Here is a 23,669-nt window from a genome sequence, read left to right as displayed (position 1 = left end):
TGACCCAGAAGCGGGAAACCACAATTCAAATTCCTCAAGCTTTAACTGAATCAGGTCCACTTTGCAACTACCACACCTGGGCTATTCTTTGCAGGAGGACTTTCCACTCCTTCTACTGAAGCTGAAGAACTTCTAAGAGAGAATATAACGCTTTGGGGAACAGAGAAAAGGAGCCTAACTCTGCAATATAATAGTTAGACTTTCACTAGGATAGGTGGAGCTCCAGGAACAAGTCCTTACTTCGTGTGCTACACAAAAATTTGAAGGTAAAAATGGTAAAGGCAAAAAGTACCATCTTTAAAAAAATACAAATTCATTTATACAACCGAAAGAAATATTCTGTTCTGGATTTAAACAGATGAGAAAGATTCTTCCTTTCAATTGTTAAAAAAGTCACACTCCTACGAGTGTGTACATGCATGTGCATACACATAGGTATTTTTTACACCTTAGGTAAGTTTCTACAAATCTACCGACCCCTTAACTGAAATATGACTGACAGTGCAAAATTGATTTCTTTCAGTACTTTCTCTTCATTCACATTCCTTTGCTCTGGTGAAGTTACAGTGAAAGAGGACAAGATACAGACCTCTATACTACAGAGGAGTATAGGATACACAGAACAACTCAGATATGCCCCTAAATCCTAGATCTTTGTTATATCGTCTTTTAAATACCTTATTAGGTATCACTCATTTCCTGTGAAATCTGACTCTCACTTATAGGATTCAAAATGTGACAATGACACCACCATCATATCTTTTAATTTAAGCAACCAACACTGATTTATGACAGAAAGAAGGTTGCTTACCTGGAGGGAGGTGGAGAAGGAAGGGAGAAAAAAAAGTTAAAATGCAGCTATGTACCTTTTGGCAGGAAAAAAAATAATCAAAACAAAAGGGCATGCGCAGCACAACAGCAAATCAATAAGCAGTTGAGGAATGATCCAGGGTAGGCTCTGGAAGAACCTCCCAGAAACAGCCCCCTCTAGCCTGGTGTTATTTTCAGCCCTGAAAAGAAGGGCTTATCAGAGATGCACAGCTTCGCTAGTCACTGACGTGCCCAAAAGCCTAGGCCCAACACTATGACTAGTGTTTTGTAACACTAGCCATAGTACAGACTCAGGTGCGTGAAAGGCTGCATCTTCACCCCACTGTAGCCCATGACTGAAAAGACAAAGAGGTAGGACTTCCTTTTGGAGAGCAGTCTGTTCTTCATTTCTTCAGAAGCAAAGCACAGAACCATAGCTGTTGACTTTCTCCAAGACTTACGTTCACACTGATCATCAGATTTAGGTCTAAAGGCTCACAGTCAGCTTCTGATACCTGTCTGTTTTCCAACATCACTCTGCTTTAAAAGCAGTTAGATATCAAAACTTGGATGAAATGCCAAAATCTTTGATTACAGGCTGCACTAGCTGTAGTTACCTGAGGAATACTAATGCTTTTGCCAGACTTCTGGCACAGTACAACGTGGGGAAGGAGCTGAGGTTCATGGTTATTACACACATCAATGTAGAGAGGAGACACTGGCAGCCAGAACTACAGACATCTTCACATGCAGAATTCAGATAGGCATCGTTTGTGTTAGGGACAAGTGGTACTTCCTAAAGGGATATTTTAGGCTGGAAAGGTCGGAATGGAAAGAAGCCTGGGGCACTTGTATCAAGGCTCTTTCAAGGTTAGTTACAAAGAATCTTTCTAAAATGAGTCAAAAAAAGCACTGAACAGATATGACTAAGCATGAAACCTGGGGGCAAAGCATCTGCAGCCAAAAAGCTTCCAAAAGAAATGAGAATGGCCATTTTTAAAGATACAGCAAAATCTTTTCACTGTGAAAAGCGTAGTGTACCACTACACTACCAGTAACCTCCATGAAATACAGCTTGTAATAAAGCCGAAACCTGAACCTCAGAATGCGATGACATACTCTACTACAGATCCGTTGCTGCTATTCATTGCCATTCACGCTGATAACACTGTAAAAGACTTTCATATTATTCAGTGAAAATGTATTTTAAAGTCATTTTATGCATAGTTTAGTCCTAATCTGCTTCTCTTAGAAATGATTAAAAAAAAACAAAAAAAACTATCAACCCCCAAAGTCTGTGCATCTGCCTTTTTTTTCAATTTCACTAGTATTAATTCAGCACTTCTATTTTTCTACATATTGGTTGCAAAATGCTTTTAGGTAGTTGAAAGAAGAGTAAAAAAATTCCTTGCCTGGAACCTCTGTCCACCATTATCTTGGCAAAATGGATTTCATCACATTCTAGTTTCAGTGGAAGATTTTGAAGAGAGTCTAAGTTTTAAGATATATGTCAAAATTGCTTTCTTTTTAATACGCAGGGGAACAGGAGAAGAAAAAGATCACACATTACCTTAGATCGAGATTTCCCATTCTCTCCATAGGAAGACATATCTTTTATTGCTTCTGGAGGCATATAATTCATTGTGCCAACCTAGTTATAGAAGTGTAAAAATATTCCATATTTAAATGAAGCATGAACTTAAATTAACTCCAGTTGGTAAGGAGTTAGATCTTGGTCTCAAAGCTCTGAAAAGCATTTTGGAAATTTGGCTCTATGAAGGCTGAAGGTCATCGTCGTTCTGTTTAACAAAAAACATCTAACAAATTCAAAAGTTAGATCTTAACCCACAGATTACCAAATCGTATTTAATTAAAGAGAGGTAAGTTAAGCATACATTTAGGGGGTGGGGAGGGGGACATAAAGTGGTTAAAGGTTGCCAGCCAAAGGAGATTAAGGAATTACACATTTTATAGATACCTTATTTAAGGAGTCAAAAATATGCGAGTATGGTCCCTAAGTATCATGTTTAATAATAACTGTTTTATTACTCACTAAGGTGAGTATTTAAGAGAGATTATAAAGGTACTGTATCATAAGTAAAATATCTGGTTGTCAGAGACCTCTAGTTATTCTTATATAATTCATACAATTCAGCATAAAATTCCAGTATTCATTTTTAAGGGGCTACAATAATCAATATAATTAAACACTATAATGCTTCACAAAAAAATTTAGCTTTCTAAATATATTTCACCTGAGAATCTTTAACAATGCTTGTCACATCTGGCTGCATTTGGTTTGCAATGCCAAAGTCGATCAGTTTTAGCATCCCATCCACTATCAGAAAGTTTGCTGGTTTCAGATCACTGTGAATAATACCTTTAAATAAAAAAAAAAAAAAATACTTCAGTCAGTTGGATCGACTTTAAGCTTTTTTATTTTAAATTGCTTTACTTTCTCTACTGCCTTGCACAAGGAGAAGGTATCAACTGCATCTAGCCAAAAAAAATTAATCTTTGCAGATTTCATTTAAAAATATAAGTTATTTCCATTTCTTTTTAAACAGTTAAGACTTACCTGAGTTTATAGCAGTAAGATATTACTTATTCAAATCTGTAGACAGCATGACACAGCTCCAAAAGACTTGAGCTGCACAGTTTCTCCCAGCTATAGATATGCCACCTAGTTGTATGCGGTATGTGCACAGCCACATAACAAGGCACTGAAAAAGGTCAGCATTTTAGCTTCAGATTCTTTAAGTTTTCTTTTTGCTGACATGGGCTGTCACTGTCCTTTAATTCCCCGTTCTCTCACAAGAAAACATAAAACAAAGTACAGTGTGGTGTTTCACAAAGTTAATTTTCTGCAACTGTTTAAGCCGTTAAGAAAAATCAGGTTAGCAGACTGAAGAAAAGGCCAAAGAGCAGTGCGAAATTAGAAAGCTGAAAAGCCAAGACCAGAACTGGGAGGAGGGGAAGAGAATAGAAGTTTGCGTCATATCATCTGGACATCTTCAGAGCAGTCCTTATCTATAGATGCCAGATTCTAAGAAATACAATTAAAGGAAGAAAACAAAAAAACAAACTAGTTTCGTCTTCTAGGAACCTGTGTGCGTAGTTTTGGGGTATTTTTTGTTTTGCTTTTTTAGGGAGCAGAAAGCAGTTGGGAATAAAAGATTTTGTTGTGGTTTTAACATTACTTGTCAGGAACACTGCCATACTAAACAACTGTTCTGGATCAGTTCTACAGCATGTCTGCTCCTATAGCTTTTTCATAAGTAATTAGCCAAGCAGGTCCTTCACAGGGGGAAAAAAAGCACCACACACTTATATCGCTTAGTCTGATGTTATCTGCTTCCTGATCTCAAAGGTACCATTCTCATCTTCCAGTGAGGATTTTATATAAATTTGACTTCTTCCAAACCCTGCTTACATAACGAACTAGCAATTTTGGCCATTCTTATCCATATAATCAACCAGTCCTCCTTTATATTTTACAAAGGTTTTTGTTCCAAGGACATATCACATGCAGGGCAGTGAGTCTCTTAGGTATGGAAGAAAGAACTCTTTTGCTAGGTTTTGCTGTCTTTCTGCACTACTGAATGTTCCAGGGTTCTCATGCTACAAAGAAGAGGAGGTGCTCCCTTCTATATCATACAAGCCTCTTCACATCAATCTTTTCATTCTTTCCATTGTATTACACAGACAAACAGAATACAGATGCACACGCATCAAGCCCATGAATAAGGGTGAAAGGAGGCCTGGAGATGTGAGGGAGGAATTACGCCAGAATAAAGGAGAAGGAAAATAGAGCCGTGTAGAAGCTGGCCTAAAACAGCAGTGTTTCTCTGGAGAGGATAAGTGGCTTAAATTTGAGTCTAAGGGGGAAACAAGCAGTACTGGGAATGTGCAATGTCAATAAACAGAAATATGGTTTTCTGGCAGTCGCAAGGAAACAAAAAGCGTGGTACAACAGCAATACTGGGAGATCCCTTTGAGTTATCAAAGCAGGTTTATCTCTACATCAAGCTCTACTTGTCTTTTATTTTGCTTAAGCCTTTTTGTCACAGTAAAGTGAATACCATTTTAGAAGGTCACTAGGCTTACACCAGAACCGAGAGCAGCACCACCTCCAAAACTTAAACCTTCATTGTCTCTGCCACATAACCTATACAAATATAACATTATTTAAGAATACCATATTCATGGATTGTGTGAACAGCTTCCAACATATTTTTCCAATAGCTCTTTCGCTCCAATGGATCAATGTTTTTTTTCTTTTTGAGCCAGCTGTTGAGATCAATATTTCCACACTCCATTATCATGTAGATATGATGCTCAGTAATCTCACTAAAAATAAACAAACACTTACGTTAAAAATTCAAAGCTATTGCTTTAAGGAACACTTCAAGAGACAATCATTTAATAAGAAACAGTGTTTACTCACTAGCCATAAAGACGGATGATCTTATCACTATGTTGCTGTAGTTTACTCAGATGAGCAATTTCATTCTTATAGCTCTCAACAGTCTGTTGATCAGCTTCTTCTAGATTCACATATTTGACAGCATACAACTGTTTCTTTTCATTCAATACTTGAAACACCTGCAAAACAGCACTAACAGCTTTATGCATTCCTAATTCTGATTTACTTCAGTCCTTCATCTCACAACAGTCAGAACTTTGAAGGGAAAAAGAGCCTTTTCAAAACAAAGGAGCAACACTAAATTTACAAAGAACTACTTTCACATTTGCTTAAAATTCAGCCTTTTGAGTCCAGCCACACTTCAAACCATTATGAAGAAAAACTATGAAAGAAGCCAGCAGTTACAACAGAAACAACTTTCTATCAGACACCATCTTGGGATCACTTTTACCAAGGGACATAGGCCTTCAGGTCTTCCCTAACCTAACTTACTTTTCAAGCCCTAAAAGAAAAAAGCCCACTCACAACTTAGGGTATACATATACTGTAAAATCTACACAAGTTGCAGAAGACTTCAGTAATCAGGCACGGTCCATCTACCTCAAGAACTTTCAACCAACCTTACAAGCCATCCATTCCCAGCAGTACGATCACACTGCATTAAAGGGCTGCCTCTTAAAACAAGAGGCACAGTTATGTCACAGTCATTTCTTATACCAGAAGCACTGATTTTACTAAGAGTCTCTGCACCTTAGAAATTATCTTCAAAAGTACATACAATCCACCTTCAGGCCTTTCTGCAAGAAACAAAATTAAAAAAAAGGAAGTAGACTCCCACCATCATTTACAGATCTAAATGATGCTTTTCAGATACTCAGAGTTTGGTGATCACCTTTTCCTATTTATGTAATTTCTGTTCAGTCTTCTGTATTTACCTTTTACTCTAATGCAGATCCCTGTATTTGTCTGCTGTTTTTGCTTTGTTTGCCCACTAAAATGAGAACTACCATTTAACATCATGCACTCATATGTTTTATTATGAAGAGCATGATTGAAGCAGGGACATTCAAGCAACTATTATTTGCAGGCTGAGGTCTCAAACAGACAAAATAACATTGTACCAAATGTAATCTGTGCACTAAGCTTCCTCTGCATCAATAAGGCATCAAGTCTAAGCTTAGAATTAATACAGTAAAATTCCCGTTCTCTGAGTCAGCCAAACACTTTGTGCATGTTATTATTAGCTCAAGCATGAGTTACCCAATTAGTCTGGAAGGACAAAAATCGCAAATAAACAAATGGGGAGCAGAGGCGGCTAGACAGCATACACACAAGCATCTTACCTTACTTGAGCCTCCACTACCTATTTGCTTTAATATTGTATATACTTTTCCTTTGATGGCAAGGCATTCATTTGAAGATATAGAAGCTGAAGCCTGTAGAAATACAAAAAAGTTAAAATGAAAATGACTTTTGGCACACATTTAGTGGAACTTGGTAGGGCCTTGCTTGTTAAGCTAACATGCTTCAAGTTGTCTCGGTCCTTCTGAACAAGGTAGAGTATGAAAAAGTAAAACTTTAAATATATTTGACTACTAAAAGTTGGAAATCCCCATAGTGAAAGTATTTCTGTAATGACTATTACAAGATTTCTAAGTAACATGAATAAATCTACGGAATTTCATAGGCTTGTCTATCAATACATTGAATATAGGCCTTGAAAAAGCCTTACAAAACTTTGTAGAGACCAGGGACTAGATGTCACGCCAAAACACTTACTGTGCTCCTGAAAACCGATGCAATTACCTATGCTTAAGACAGTAATTCCAACAAAAGCTACTAATTAAGCCTGACACACCTGCGGAGGTACTTCATTTTATTTTTGTTTCACATTTTTATTTTATCACTCACCTAACTATGACTACCACACATGCTCATAAACATCTGAGTTGAGACAGGCAATATCCATCCTCCATGGCAATTCAGAAGAGAATGGAGCCCATGCTCTGCCAGTCTCCCACATGATCCAAATTATGCAAATATTCCAACCGTGCTCAGCACTAGAATAAAACTTTCAGGTGTGATCACCACAGAAAAAAGTCAAGTTGCAAATGATAGTGAAACCATGTGTGGTTTTGTAACAGTACCCTAGATGAAACCACTGAACAGAAAGCAATAACAGACTTTTAAGACCAGACATAGAACTGGCCTGAGTGCAGTCCACAATTTAAATACTGTTCCAGATTGACATCTTGTCTAGATACAACTTACTCATTCACATTAAAAAGTCAATAGGTGAAACATATATAACCACATTGAAAGCAAGATCCAGAATCTAGAACTTTCTCCAAGGTAAAAGATCTGTTCCCAGTGTGCTGAATTTTTCTTCCTCCTTTTGCACTTGCACATCCTGCCTTCTTTTAAACATCAACTCAACAGAAAGAGTGCAAAGTGATCACAACAGATTACCTAGGACTCTAGTGGTCAGCGTATCATTCTAGGAAGTGAGTTTGAAATTTCTGCAGGCCAAGAAGGGCTCATAACCTGCCTCTTGTTATACAGACTCTAAATATTGAACTATTTTGGATAAACGAAATAGCTATCTACCTATGAAGAGTCAGTATCTTTAATACCAGCTGAAAGGAGGCACCTAGCTATCCTCTTCTGACATACTCCTGCGATGACTATGTTTTTGACTAGATGCTTTGCCACTTGGCACGTAAGAGCACTGAACTCCTCTAAAGGATACTGATGCTCTTCACATTGGATATCAAGAAGAGGAGATCCCTTAGTAAGGCTTTCTAAGATCATTACTTAAGGGCACTTTTTTCTTTATAGACAATGCAGGAAACCAGAATAGCTATGATAGCCATTAAATCACAACACGCAGCTATAGCTTAGAGCTGTACAGAAGTGACAAAGTATTGGAACATAGGTTTCACAGCACGAAAGTCTGCTAGTCAGAAATACTCTGCACTGTCCCTATCTGTTGTAGCTACATCAGACTATAAAAACAGACATAAGAATTATCAGTCCTCTGACAGGAAGCTTACACCCATTCCCCAGTTTTACCTACAATTGGTAAGATTCCTACCAGAATGTGTAACGAAAAGGTAACCCATTTTTACATGATTTCAGGTCTTTACAAACCCATCAAAATATGTGACCTCTAACAGAATGGAGAGATGGAATACAACTCTTCACTCTCTGTCCTCCTTCAGATGCTTGGGTTTTCTAACACATACAATTTCTCTTTTTGGAGAAAAGTAACATCTAGATGTTGGAGATAAAGGGTTGGTGGTTTTGACAGGACTGAATTATTTTTGAAGTGCTGACTTATTTTGCTGAAAACCAGCCATACATATGAAGAAATGGTTCCTTTAAAGAACAGCCAGACTACTTTCCGTTATTCACCCAAAGATGAATGGCAACTGTAGCTAAATTTAAAAGAAAATACTTGCAGTAAAGAAGTGTCCAAGATTAAATGAAAATATGGATCTGAAAAAATTGACAGAAGATTTTAAGTGCATAAGACAACCTAAAATTGTTACCTGCAAGGCAATCTGATTTTGAAATGGAGTTGCCGGAGTGTGGGGTAGGAAATATGGCAACTGGCTGTATGGAGTAGAAATTTGACATCCTGGTGGAAAGTCATTCTTCACAAGTGGTGTTCTAAAACTAGGAAAAAAAAAAACACAAAGAAAATCTGCATCTAGCTCCCTTTTTTTCCCCCCAAGTAAATTTTTCTAACACAAAGCTGAAGCCTTTAGCCCTTCTTCAGACTTAAGAGTTTACCCAATCAACCAGCAAAAGCCCAGGCCTCTGCTGTATTAAATACTTATTGTTAACACCATCAGTATTGCACATGCATAAAAACCCTGAAGTACTCTTTAACTTGTTGACTTTGAGGTCCTTAGAAGTAGGCTTGAACTATAAAATACTTAGGATATATTTCTTAAAACAACAACTAATCAACTCTCCTTCTGGGACTGGCACTCCATACAAACTGGAAAATGAAAGCACTGTACAACTAAAAATGCTGCCCATAAAATAGCAACACAATCAGAGCCATAGTTAATATTTAGTGCTTTTTATACAAAAAAGGATGGCCATTTTCTTCATCTTTTTGGATGAACAGGGATTTTTTTCTTTTTGAAGAGAGTGTATTGAGACAAACAACTTCTGGCAGTCATGAGAATTTTTGAGAGCCTTAGCTACTCTGCATGTCACCAGGAAGTAGAACTATATTGAAGAATATTAAGATTGCAAGAAAGGGTTAAATAGGTAAGTTTATTAATGTATTCATGCTTTTTAACTTGTTCCCTTGATGCCTCTGGAATACATTTAGTAATATTGCCAAACATACATTTTTGTACTGCTCCCCTCATTAAGGGCACAGGACAAGTCACACCTCAAACAAGTATTTAAAAGAAGATTTTAAAAAGTTATGCTGATGGTGCCAGTTATTACAAACTACTTTAACCTTGCGTTGAATATAAAGCTATTAGCCTCTCATAAACTATACAAGGCTCTTACAATATTAACTTTGTGCTTCAGAATCACGAATGCATTTATGTTCAAAGCAACCTAGGCCAAAATACCATACCAGTATTTACAGACAATAAATTGATACATATTAAGGCCAAAGCTAGAAAAGAATTTAATACACATCGGAATTTTCTTTTTTTGTAGGGAATAAAGTAATAAAAAATTTGATTTTTTAAATCCTTCAGTATGTTCCAAGTACAGCTATAGTGATCACAGCAAAAGCACTCAACAACTCTGCCCATTTAGCATTTGCAGTACATATTATGTATAACGAATTCGATTTCAAATAATTTCCACACTATCAAATCATGGAAGATGCAAGAACAGAATCTATTTTGAGGATATTTCTTAATCAACTTCCATCATGAGATCATGTGCTTCATTCACTACACATATTCTAAATTTTACAGCTACAGAAATAGAGGTCCTACTAACTGTAACAGCACTTACTCATCATAGTGTCTTCATATACATGATTCACCCCAGATTCTTGTCAAAACAGTAGGTGATCACATCATCAAATACTTATCAACATATGAACAGGGATTTATGCCACATTTAGGATTGCATGGATAAACAAATGTTAGCATTTCCTAACTTGAGTGCTTTATTCTGCAAGCCTCTAGATTCCTTATACTTTTTTTTTGTAAACCCACAGATACTTACATCATGGAAACCAGACCGATTCTCAGTTATCAATGTAAAAAGTCTGACAGCCATAAAAAACATGGCATCTGGAAAAAAAAAGTACCCTATAGTAGGATTCAGACAAATACCTCAGTGACTTATTGATTAGGTTTTGTACTTCCAAATGCTGAAACACTGACATGGAAGCAAAAAAGTTCCCTAAACGCAAACTGAATCTTAAAGTTGAGCAACTGACAAACTGCTGAAAGCACTCAGCAATCTTCTTTGCTATTTGAACAAAAAAGCTTTAGAACCTTGTAAAAAATTGCTGAAGTCATTGCCACAGTTAGCTTCTGTCCTCAGCAACATAGATTAAACAAAAATAGCTTACCAGTCCATATAGTCATTAAATGTGGTGCTTGGTGTTCCACAAACATGCAATGGATCATTTTTCTTCAAAATAGCATCTGGCGGTGATAATCCTTTTGAAACCGGGTGACTAGAGTGTTCAAAACTTGACTGTTTTCCCTATAGAGGGCAAAACAAACTATTATTCCACATGAGGAGCCACAAGAACACAGAAATCACTTTTCCAACATATGTTGAAAATGTTCCTGTTGAACACATGAAATGTTCATGTTGAGCAAGTGTTCCTTCTTACTTTACCTCTTTACAGCAGCTTTTCTGAGTCATTTCTTGAACTGGCCATTTTCTTCTGGAGTTAACACAGCTCAGTTTTATCCGATCTATTTGCTTTCTATAGCTTTCAGCAGAACTGGATTGTTGCTGTTGGCTTTCCATACCTTGTGATTCTGGAATCTTCAGTTCCTGGTGCTGGACTTTATTTTCTGAAGTAATTTATCATTATTTATACATATAAAAACACACACACTTAATATTCTAATACTTTAAACCATTTCAGGCAGATTTATCCCATAGCTTCTAAAACAAGTTTACTTTATTTTCTACACCAAAATAAATGAATACAGTTGATTTAATGTACTCTTTTACAGCAACTGATACTTAAAAGGTCTTAATAATCTTCTTGGTCCATATTCAGTTCAATGTAGTCACACAGCAGCTCCTTCTGCAAAATCTTAGGATATCACTATAACAAAAAGACACATCTGTCTTTTTATTCACCAACATGCACAGAAATATCATATTAATCAGCTGTACTACATCACCCTGGGACAGCCTCAGGAGTTGCAAACCATTTTAAAAAGCACTTGTTAAAGTCTCGTCTGTGACGATAGGCAACTTGTCTGGAGAAGCAGAGCATGCCTATCAGAAGCCTTTGCAATCACTGATACCAAAGCCATGAAGGACATGGCATCCTCAGGTTCTCAGCTCTCCTACAGATTTAATAGGATACTGATTTGGTGGCAGACAGCAGGGCAGGCTGCAGTTAGTGCAGTTTGTGTTCCTTGGAGTGCTTGTTCAGGTTTTCCTCTTCAAACAACTGGAAAGCAGTATTCTATGCTAAGCAGAAGTTGAGTACCACTCAACTACCGAAGGACTGAGGTACCGAAAGCATCATCTCACCCAGGAGCTTGAACTAAAGCATGAGTGGGTGACAGTATAACCGAAAACCCAAACTGTTCCTATTCAAGTCAATTAGAAAGGTTCTCATGGCGGGATAGAGGGAGACGGAGAGAGAGATAGAAAGACTGACTGAATTTGGAAAACCATCTCTTTGTATTAATCTTTTTCTTTCCTAAAATAGGCAGATATGTATATAATCCTAAATCCCACCCTTGCAAGATCAGACATCTGTTCACTTGCTTTTTTCCAGCAAAATGAGAAAGCAAAGAGTTCGCTGGGAAAGTAGATTTCTGGTAAAACACAAACGTCAAGCAAGGGTTAGAAACTGGAAGACTATCCCGTATTGCCCATAAACAATGTTGGTATGAAGTCATGACTAGAAGCCTTGTAAATTTACCAGCCCTAAAATATTTGTTGTATATCCTTCTGGGAAAGAGCACAAATAATCCAGACCATAATTTAAGGTTTCTCCTCCCGTGTTTCTCTCTTCCATTTAAAAAAAAAATTAAGGGTGAAGCTACTTCTGTGTAGAGAGGTAACTTCACGCAAAGTTGGTACACTCCAAGCACTAGATAAGTACTCTAAGCTCTGCTCAAGTATTATAGAATACAAAATATGCCCATTTCTGGAATAATTAAAAAAAAATGTTCTAAAGGAGTACATTAAGTATTTTCCAGCAAGAATTGAAGCCTTTGAGGTGATAGTGAAAGTCAATTTTTCTTTCATATTTAGGTGTTAAATAGGTCTAAAAATTGTACAAAAGCATCACCATGTGCTATCACTGCAGATAATCAAGGAGCACATGGAACAATAAAGGCTAAAACGACTATATTGTTTAAGAAGTAAGCATTTACAGTAATCAAAAATACAACACTATTTGACAGACACTGAAATTTGATAAGCCTCTAAAAAGAGAGTAAAGTTAAAACAAATGTCATTCACATGAACGAAGGATTTCTGCAGTACAAGTTCATAAACCGGATTACAGTAAGCATACTGAAAGAGTTGCGAAAATGATTTGGTGGGGGGGGGGGGTTTCTGTTTTTGTTTTTATGCAGGACACAGGAGAAAAGGGCAAGCAATGTTGCAAACTGCCTTTTGACAAAGGATTTTTATACTTTTGGAAAACCTCATCAGGCAACCGTGAGATTAGAGAAACTTGCAAGAACACTCTGTCAAAAGAGTAAGATGCGTGCAAATGCTGAGGTGCAACTCAGACGAGAAAAATAATTTATTAGAACAAGTAAAGAAATGCCCAGGGTGACATAAATTTAACAGTTAGAGGTGAAGTATATGCCAGTGTTCTACGGGACAGTGAAGCTGACCAAAGGCAATCGATACCTAATGGATGGCATAAAGAGAACACTAGAGAAGCCTAGCCAAAGAAGCTGGCTACTAATTCAGCTGTGTGAACACTGAGCAATTTAGAATATAGTAATAGGCTAAAAGATCAAGTTCAATCCCACTGTAAGAAATTGCCCGCAATGTGTAAACAGCAGCAAACTCCACATATCTAGAAAGCAGTTGCACGTAAACAGGGCAGAAAGCAGAGAGTAAGCTGAAAGCAACAGCTGACATTCTGCATGCACAAGGAACTGAGGGAGCTTTTCCCTTTTTTCAAGTTAGACAAAGTCATGCTGTCACCTTTTTAAACTTAGTTCAGCCAAAACAATCTCAGATTAAACTGCAAAAGAAGTTAAAATCACAGCGTCTATAAGAAAAATTACTACTTAGAATTAATCAAACATTTAAAGAGACCACACTTCAAGAATTTTATAATTCTTAGAGTTTCTCACAGCCAACATCCACATTTTTTCGTATGAACTATCACTATTATCTGATAGGCTGGCAGCATCTTTCTTCACACAGGCTGGCAAGTCTTAACTCGAAACCTTGCATTGCTGCTATTTCAAGGTCCACTTATATTACGTACTCGACGAGAGGTAGGGACATAGTGAATTAATCCTACACATCTTTCTTCAAGCCCAGCGCTTCACAAATGGGTTGTCTACCTTTGACTTTTGAATACTGCAGTCTCTTGATACCACTTCCACGGGCACCAGTCAATAATCAGACTAATTAAATGCTTCCCAAATTCCCCCCAGAATTTTCACTTTGAAGGACATCTTCCTTAGCAAAGCATTAGTTTATACAGAACAGCAAATATTCTGTTTCAGACTACTAAAACATTACATATTAATAACATCACCTTCTCTTTTTGTTGCAAGACTCGTATCCATTTTGGTTTTGAGAGTTGCAGTTGAACTTGTAGCACTTTCTAAGCTGTCCTCATGCAACATCCGCAACTGTAGAGAGTTTCTGTCTTCTAAGGACTAAAAACAAAAAGCATCTTAAAAAGAATCAAGAAAAAAAATCCCAGCATAACATTTGAAATATATTTTCTTAGGATAATTAATGACTGATATATACCACAAAGCAAGTATGCTTCACAGTATAGTGCAGGATACACAGACAATTGTACATTGATTCAACTTTTAAATCTATCAACACCCTGAATTTCCAGCATACAGTTTCTATAATAAAGATCTAACTGTTTCTAGCCTTGGATTTTCTTTCTGGGGGAAAAGGAGAGGATGGGACATAAAAATGAAAGACAGTTCAAAAAAATCAGTCTCTATCAAAAGTCATCACAGACCACCTAACTGCACTTCACTGAAATAGAACACTTGTGATAAAACTCAAGATTACAGCTGAAAAAAGAGTGCTGTTACTCTTTTTCCTTTCTAATAGGTTGAATTCCTTGTATTTTACATAAGAAAGATTTAAGCTACCTTTAAATCTCCCAGGTCATACGAATCATCCCCACTAGATTTCGGTTCAGGTAGTGGAAAAGGTGCAACCAAGGCTGTAGATTTTGAGCTAGATAGTTGCCTATTTAAAAAAATATTGTTAATTACATCACATGCCACTATATAATAAACGCTTGCCTTTCATGAGCTGGATGAAAAATATCTGTGTAAAAGCTTCTAGCTACAGGTTACAGATACAGAGAAAGACAGGAGCACTGCAACAGCCAAGTGAGAAACAGCACAAAAATCCAGAACAATGCCACATCATCCCATGAAGTGACAGACAGTTAATGGGCTTTCTTTGACATAAAACTGATGAGCTAGGGATAAGATCCTAAACCCAAATGGTGTTTTTCAAAATAAACATTTAAATACTTGCATAAAAATGCTATTATGTGGCATATGGTCTCCCATTACTTTCACAGATTGACAACATGGAGTTTAAACTTGCTGTTGAGAGGCTAAGTACAAAGTTACTCTTCAGCTACATATTTCTCTCCTATAGTAACAAAGCTTCCCATTTCTGCAAGAATCTTTCCACACAGTAACAAGAGGAAGAAAGTTGTATAACAAAGGCTGAATTAGGAAAAAAAAAAAGATTGTCATCTCTGTTCACTCTCAAGGTACACTAAGATCAGGAGTAATATGTAGCAAAGTGCTATTTAAGTTGGCAGATTCTTCCACTGGTAAACAGCTACTCACACTGAAATAAGCATCATTAACACTTGAATATAACAATTAACATAGAGATTAATAAAAGTCAGTTATTTTGCCCAGAAACTATTATGAAAGATTGTTTATAACGCTGCAGTTAAAAGCGCATATTTAGAAATATCTTTGAAATTACAAGTTCGCCTTCTGGCTAATTTTAGGGATTGGAGCACACAAGCATAAAGTTATTTTAAACAAAATATATTTTTTGTCTCAGTATCTATCCTACTTTTATAGCTTTCTACTGATTAGACAGAACAAGAAACTGATCTTTGTATGCTCTCATACAATTAATCCGAGTGGTAACATGGAAACTGGGATACAGCAATGCCTACTGTAACGATAAGATTATTAATGAAAAATAGTCATTAACATTCTCAACACTTGACATTCTCACTATCTAATAAAAGCATTCTGTTGAAAAGAAGAACTAAAACATGTTATGTTGCAGTAAAACCCCAAAACCATACCTCTTCATAACACTAGCTGTAAGCGGAATATCCACTTTCTTCACAACATCAGCAGTATCAGTTACAAGTTTAACAGGAACCCTCCCAAAAGGGCAGGCCTAAGGGCAAATCGGAAGTTATCAGATATGTAAAGTAGAAAGAAAAGTATAAGATTTTGAACAAAGATGTTGCTTATTCTACCTGATTAGATTTGTTTAGTGGTCTTAAAGGATTATGGTAATTCAAAATAGCATCAAATTCTTGCGATTTCTCCCCCCTGAAAGCAAGAAAAAAAAGTGTCTTTCTTATGAACATTTAAGAACTTAAATAAAATATAAGAAATCAAGCCATTACCCAAGAGTAGCAGTGGAAGAATTTTCAGAATCATTCCCTTTTCTACTTTTATGATTTCCAACTATGCTCTGAAGTCCAGACACTTGTGCACTTGATACTGCAATCAAATTAATTAGAATTATTCAGCTAGTACTACAGATTATATTTATTTCTAAAGACAAAAGTGTTTTTTCACAATAATTGCAATTTGAAAAATACAGACATTCACAGTAATCTAGCACCAATATGGCATATATCACTATTTTCTACTGATCTAGGCAGACATCTTATATGATTATATAAGGTATGATAACCCATCTAGGAAAAATCCTTACAGTCACAAGGAGCTTTTTCAGGAAGACAGCAAAATAGACTGCAACAAATAGAACATATTAAATTAAAAAAATACGCATTTTATAAAGTGCCATAGTTGTACACTGTGTCTAAAACACATAATAGGGAGAGTTCAGATATCCATAAGCTATCCAAACAATTTAACTTTTGTACCTCAAAAGCTCCATTTATGTTAATCTTACTTCATATGCAGAGGAATATAAGGACAAAAAAACCATCACTTTGAGAAGTATGGCGGGGTGGGGGAGACACCCTAGCTTTCAAGGTAAACTAAAATGACTTGTTACGAAAGCCCTTTCCCTGGTCCCTCCACCAACAGGGCAATTCATGGGAGTAATCCTTAATTCATATTAGGTAGATTCAACTAGATTAGCCTATAAACAACTGGCTGGTTAAATTAAACCAGTTGATTTCACTCATAGCTAATTTGAAAGTGCTCTTATGACGTATACTCTACTGTCAGGAAAAGGAGGACAAGAAAGGCAATAGTAAATGGCTTATCCACTAGCCTGATCTCGATTCATAAGAGAATGTTGTTCAGTTTTTGAAAAAAAGAACAAAAGCTCCAGGAAGCTGTGCATTAATCTTAGAATGAAATGTCAAGTCAACTCCTAGTCATGCTATTATTGAGTCTTGTGAAAATAAAGCATATATTTTATATATACTTTACAATATATATACTTTACAATAAACGAATCAGAAATCAAGTTATTTGAAAAGTTCTTCTAGAAACTCAAAAACAGCAAATAAACAGCACAGAACAACACAGTCATCATCCAAACTATTCTTGCCTACAACTAGACAGGAGAAAGTCATTTCTCAGAGATGAACAAATTACCAGAAGTTAGGATGCACTCAAGTTAATTATCAAATCTTTAGTAACTCCCCCAAAACATGTTATGTTCATGCACTGAACTTTACAAGAGGTAGCTTAACTCTCTATTTAGGGAAAATTGTGGGGTACAAGTTATTTTAAGAGCTCTCAGATATGCAGTAAACCGATGGCTTCAGTTATTTTCCTGATCAATCCTTTTTTTTAATTGAAATTAGCTTCTGGTTATTCAGGTATCAGCAGACCACAATAAAAGAATTAGATTAACAAAATGAACAACTAGGCATCACAGAACATGTATTTAAAACCAAAGATAACTTAAGATGTTTTAATATTATCTTCCATATCATATAGGCCTTGGTTCTCCAACAGCACAGGCAACTGTTTGCTTGAGGAATGAACAGAAAAGTTCATATCTGTCCACAGCTTCTCAAGAAAAGATGTCACAATTGAAGGGGCGTGTGTGTGTGTGTGTGTGTGTGTGTGTGTGTGTGTGTGTGTGTGTTTTTAAGTTTAACTGTTTCTCTTAACATTCTTGAATTCCGGATCAGTTTATTAAAACTCATATGATGCTTATTTTGAATGCCCCCATAGCCTCTTTTACCTTCAACATTTCAATTTTAGCTACTTCTAGTCTGGAAATTTTTACAAACTACTTCTATGTAAATAGACCAAACTACTCAGTTAAAATCAATTAAAAAGATAACTACCTCAATGTGCAATGTATTTGTCTCTCAATTTAATATATATTATTTTTAATGTTTAATATAGCACTGGCACTAGATCTGGACATAGTTTCTGATTAGTAGCTTAAAATCCAGCACACAAAAAGTCTTATTCTTCAAGACAGCCTCTCATAATAATCATGACCTACATTTTTTTTTTTTACTACTAAATTAAATTTTTCCTAATTAAACATGTTTGATTTTATCCAGCATATCAAATACTGCAGATTGCTATGCACGAATGAAAGGAAAAAAGGAATAAGCAAAAAGCTTTTATATTTGTTAGTTTTCATAATACTTGTATCACTACGTTACAACCACATGTAACTCTCGTAAAAGTTTTTCAGAAAAATCTTTTGAAGCTAGGAAGAAATGCATTTTACACAGTCAGCATTCTTGTTTTCAAATAAAGGAAAAAGCTTTTAAAAGCAGCTTTTTAAATGGAAATATGAAACAGTACTATTGCAAATCTTGCCAAATGTTTTTTCCACAACTAGTGTTTCACATAAAGGTTGATTTCAACCACTTCAACCACCCTGCTATCTGTTGGGAAGACAACACAGCTAGGCACAAACAGTCAAAGAGGTTCCTGCAAAGCATTGATGATAATTTCTTGACCCAGGTGGTGGAGACGCCGACGAGGAGAGGTGCAATGCTAGACCTTGTACTAACGAACAAAGAAGGTCTAGTTGGAGATGTGAAGGCTGGGGGCAGCCTTGGCTGCAGTGACCACGAGATGGTGGAGTTCAGGATCCTACGAGGAGGGAGCAGGGCAATGAGTAGGATTGCAACGCTGGACTTCAAGGAGAGCTGACTTGGGCCTCTTCAGGGACCTACTTAGGGGAATCTCCTGGGGTAGGGCCTTCGAAGGAAGAGGGGTCCAAGAAAGCTGGTTAATATTCAAGCGTCACTTCCTCCAGGCTCAGGATCAGTGCATCCCTCTGAGGAAGAAGTCGAGCAAAGCGGGCAGGAGACCTGCATGGATGAGCAAGGAACTCCTGGCCAAACTCCAGCAGAAGAAGGAAGTGTACAGAATGTGGAAAAGGGGACAGGCCACTTGGGAGGAATACAGGGACGTTGTCAGAGTGTGCAGGGATGCGACAAGGAAGGCTAAGGCCTAGTTGGAATTAAATCTGGCAAGGGATGTCAAGGACAACAAGAAGGGCTTCTTCAAATACATCAATAGCAAAAGGAAGACTAGGGAAAAGGTGGGCCCGCTGCTGAATGGGGCAGGTGCCCTGGTGACGAAGGATACAGAGAAGGCAGAGTTATTGAATGCTGCCTTTGTTTCAGTCTTCACTGCTAAGGCCAGTCCTCAGGAATTCCAGACCTTGGAGACAAGAGAGGAAGGCTGGAGAAAGGAAGACTCTCCCTTGGTCGAGGAGGATCAGGTTAGACATCATTTGTCCAAACCTGACATCCATAAATCCATGGGCCCCGATGGGATGCACCCCACGAATGCTGAGGGAGCTGGCGGATGTTATCGCTAGGCCACTCTCCATCATCTTTGAAAGGTCCTGGAGATCAGGAGAGGTGCCCGAGGACTGGAAGAAAGCCAATGTCATCCGAGTCTTCCAAAAGGGCAAGAAGGAGGAGCCAGGAAACTACAGGCCTGTCAGCCTCACCTCCATCCCTGGAAAGGTGATGGAACAGCTCATCCTGAAGGTCCTCACTAAGCATCTGGAGGACAAGAAGGTGATCAGGAGTAGTCAGCACGGATTCACCAAAGGGAAATCATGCTTGACCAATCTGATAGCCTTCTATGACGGAATGACTGGCTGGGTAGATGAGGGCAGAGCAGTGGAGGTTGTCTACCTGGACTTCAGCAAGGCTTTTGACACTGTCTCCTATAACATCCTCATATGCAAGCTCAGGAAGTGTGGGTTAGATGAGAGGATGGTGAGGTGGATTGAGAACTGGCTGGATGGCAGAGCTCAGAGGGTTGTGGTGAATGGCGCAGAGTCAAGTTGGAGGCCTGTGGCTAGCGGTGTCCCCCAGGGGTCAGTCCTGGGCCCAGTCTTGTTCAATGTATTCATCCATGACCTGGAGGAAGGGACAGAGTGCACCCTCAGCAAGGTTGCTGATGATACTAAACTGGGGGGAGAGGCTGACACACCAGAACACTGTGCTGCCCTTCAGAGGGACCTGGACAGGCTGGAGAGGTGGGCGGAGAGGAACCTCATGAAGTTCAACAAAGGCAAGTGCAAGGTCCTGCACCTAGGCAGGAATAATCCCCTGCACCAGTACAGGCTGGGGGTTGACCTGCTGGAAAGCAGCTCTGCCGAGAAGGACCTGGGAGTGCTGGTGGACAAGTTAAGCATGAGCCAGCAGTGTGCCCTTGTGGCCAAGAAGGCCAATGGGATCCTGGGCTGCATTAGGCAGAGTGTTGCCAGCAGGACGAGGGAGGTGATCCTGCCCCTCTACTCAGCCCTGGGGAGGCCTCACCTGGAGTACTGGGTCCAGGTCTGGGCTCCCCACTACAAGAGAGACATGGCACTCCTGGAGAGAGTCCAGCAGAGGGCTACCAAGATGATTAGAGGGCTGGAGCACCTCTCCTATGAAGAAAGACTGCAAGAGCTGGGCCTGTTCAGCCTGGAGAAGAGAAGATTGAGAGGGGATCTCATCAACGTGTACAAGTATCTGAAGGGGGAGTGTCAAGAGGATGAGGCCAGCCTCTTCTCCGTGGTGCCCAGCAACAGGACAAGAGGCAATGGGCAGAAACTGAACCACAGGCAGTTCCATCTGAACCTGAGAAAAAACTTCTTCACTGTGAGGGTGACAGTGCATTGGACCAGGTTGCCCAGAGAGGTGGTGGAGTCTCCTTCGCTGGAGATATTCAAAAGCCGTCTGGAGGTGATCCTGGGCAATATGCTCTAGGTGACCCTGCTTGAACACGGAGGTTGGACTAGATGATCTCCAGAGGTCCCTTCCAACCTAAACGATTCTGTGATTCTGTGATTTAACAGGAGACAGCCAAATCGCAAACACTTTCCTGTAGATGTATCCTTATGGAAATGAAATCAGATCTATTTTTACCAATTCTGTCCTTATACAAGGTTTAAGAAATGCGCTAGATGCCACTCTTGCCAAGAGTTAGTCACATGCACCTCTACGTTTGACATGGACTCCTTTTTTTTTTTGCTGAACTCCACTGCAAACGAGTCTATTGAAAACTTAGTAAGTTATTGAAATTATATACCAGACCACCAGTATCAGTTACATTGTACATATAATCAAGCACTTCAATTATATACTGATATAATAAAGTGTATGCGCTTTATTTTATAAATTGTCAAAAAAACGTGAAGTTGAAACAGATTCTCTTTTTCCTGAATTTGACTTCACCAAAATGGCTATCAAAACTTCTTCAGCATAACCTTCATAAGATACACCTCAAAATAAGCTATCTGTATAGTTTGTTCTACGTTTTTCAGGTCTCTGCTATCCCTAGCTCTGTATTTCACACTTTCAGCTGTAGGTCTTAAATACAAAGTGCAAACACCTACAGATAGAGGAACACCCTTTGCAGAATTAGTGTGCCATTATACTACACAAAGAACTGTATCTTAGGGCTCTGGTAACCCGAAGTCACTGCAGCAGAGATGCAATTGAGAACTGAAGGAATAGAGTGAAGAATGCAGGCTACCTAAAGTCTCATTAATATCACTGTTTAAAAGACAGTAACATAGACCTTGAGTTCTTTTCTCAGACACCATAAAGACACCACACTAGACAATATGCAATTAGTAATGTTAGATTGAAAAGTTAAACCCAATGAACATCTTAAGCAATTGCAATTACCTGCAAAGTTCTCCTTCTCCTCATCTGAAAGCAACTGCTTTTTTTGTGAATAAAAGTTTTTCAGGGCAGTTTCCAACATTTCTAATGGAACAGCACAGCAGTCCACAGCTTTATGAAGAAGTTGCTTACACTTCTTCATATTTCCTAAGTAGAAAGGAACAGAGAATTAGAAGTTGACAGAATACGAGCAATTACAGTATGGCAATGTGTTCTTCTTTTAAAGATACGCTTATATTTGTGCTTTATATTCACTTTGCATCGTTCTCTGCAATGATTGCTTATCATGCGCTGTCCCCACTTAGATATCCATCCACTTGAGGGATGCTACCTGGAACTAGTAACACATGAGTACATAAGCCAATTTTTCATATGAAATTGAGTAGCAAGTCACAAAATATGCTTTATGAACTCACATAACTTCATTTTCAGCATTTGTTTAGTTCGTATTAAGGGAACCACAAGGAAATCACACCACAAATTCTAAAATTAGTTTTTCCTGAAGTAGCAGCAAAGAAAGAAAAGGTTTATGGACTTTTTTGAAAAAAAGATCTAACCAGATACAAAATTTAATATATATGCATTATAAAACATCTTTAATTCATTTAACTAGGAATCAAAATTAAAAGCAGTTCAAGTTAAAACCAGATATCATAAGTCCAGAAAGCACTACAGCTGGGAAGAATGAAAAAAGGATATTGTCTCCCTGCAGCTTTACATATTACTAAACACCATAAACAGAGATAAAAGAACTGTAGGGTATTTTAACTGAATGCTTTAATATGCATTTTTAAATATATAAACAGGTACACAGATTCTGTTCTGAAGCATCAAAGAGTCAAGACTTGACTGTGATTCTACTTTCTGCTGTGAAGTAAGAAATGTACTGAGACCAAAATCTCTCTTCCCCCCCCCCCCCCCCCACCCCTTGATTTTTATTCAAAGGGCATCAGGGTAAAATGATAGAATATTGTCTTATAGCTGTTACATTAACAACTGTACCTAAAAGCCCCAAATTCCTCCTTTCTTCTTATTTCTAAAGCAGCAAAATATACAATACTTTGCTCTTACAGGTACCAAGCACATTTAGTTAAATTTTTACTACACTATACAATAACACAGTTGTGATCTCCATGATATCTCCAGCAGCCCAAACTCCAACTAAAGTTAGATGTCAATTTGCCTCTAGTAAATAGTAAGAATATTAAAATGAGAAGTTGGACATTGAAGTAAGAAAATGCCAACATAAACCGGCTACAGCTTCATTTATATATCTATCTTGTGCACATTCATTATGACTTGGTTTTTAGCCTTATGATAAATACTTCCCCCCTCCCCAAAATCCTGGGCAAGTGGATAGCTTTTTAGCATTTCTCTTCAAGAATCCTCAACTAGGATTCTACCTATGGCTATAGTAACTACACAGTGGTTCAGCAAGAACCATTCAAGGCCTACTACTCAAAAAAAAAAACCACTAGGACTGATTGGTGGTTATGTGCCTTGTCGAACAAAAATATATATTTTTATAGTGGAGTACAACACTAAAACGCCTGTGTGAAAATAAATGGAGGAAGAACCAAGGAACAAAAGCAAAGCAAGAAGCATCTATGAGTTTGTCAGTCGTCTTTAGTCACACAAAAAGCCTGAATGATCTGCCAGGGCATAACATTTTGTATACCCGAAAGTAGTTTTATTTATGGT

At 37.9% G+C, this 23,669-nt stretch overlaps 1 protein-coding gene across 2 annotated transcripts in view; it reads right to left on the bottom strand.

Moving 5' to 3' along the window:
• The window catches only part of TTK (TTK protein kinase), a 47,364-nt gene that overhangs the window by 5,971 nt on the left and 17,724 nt on the right, over nucleotides 1-23,669 (bottom strand). For both annotated transcript variants that reach the window (XM_068937626.1, XM_068937627.1), the window contains 14 exons: nucleotides 21,972-22,115; nucleotides 16,281-16,377; nucleotides 16,128-16,203; nucleotides 15,948-16,045; nucleotides 14,749-14,848; nucleotides 14,166-14,289; nucleotides 11,078-11,259; nucleotides 10,803-10,939; nucleotides 8,788-8,914; nucleotides 6,580-6,672; nucleotides 5,258-5,415; nucleotides 5,009-5,160; nucleotides 3,066-3,190; nucleotides 2,381-2,461 (listed from right to left, as the gene is read on the bottom strand). In XM_068937626.1, the coding sequence (XP_068793727.1) occupies nucleotides 2,381-2,461; nucleotides 3,066-3,190; nucleotides 5,009-5,160; nucleotides 5,258-5,415; nucleotides 6,580-6,672; nucleotides 8,788-8,914; nucleotides 10,803-10,939; nucleotides 11,078-11,259; nucleotides 14,166-14,289; nucleotides 14,749-14,848; nucleotides 15,948-16,045; nucleotides 16,128-16,203; nucleotides 16,281-16,377; nucleotides 21,972-22,115 (1,694 nt within the window). The remainder of the gene's footprint in view (nucleotides 1-2,380; nucleotides 2,462-3,065; nucleotides 3,191-5,008; nucleotides 5,161-5,257; nucleotides 5,416-6,579; nucleotides 6,673-8,787; nucleotides 8,915-10,802; nucleotides 10,940-11,077; nucleotides 11,260-14,165; nucleotides 14,290-14,748; nucleotides 14,849-15,947; nucleotides 16,046-16,127; nucleotides 16,204-16,280; nucleotides 16,378-21,971; nucleotides 22,116-23,669) is intronic.

Source organism: Struthio camelus, chromosome 3, assembly GCF_040807025.1.
Source record: "Struthio camelus isolate bStrCam1 chromosome 3, bStrCam1.hap1, whole genome shotgun sequence".
Lineage (NCBI taxonomy): Eukaryota > Metazoa > Chordata > Aves > Struthioniformes > Struthionidae > Struthio > Struthio camelus.
Note: the sequence above shows the minus strand (reverse complement) of the source record. Positions and strands in the feature narration are given on the sequence as shown.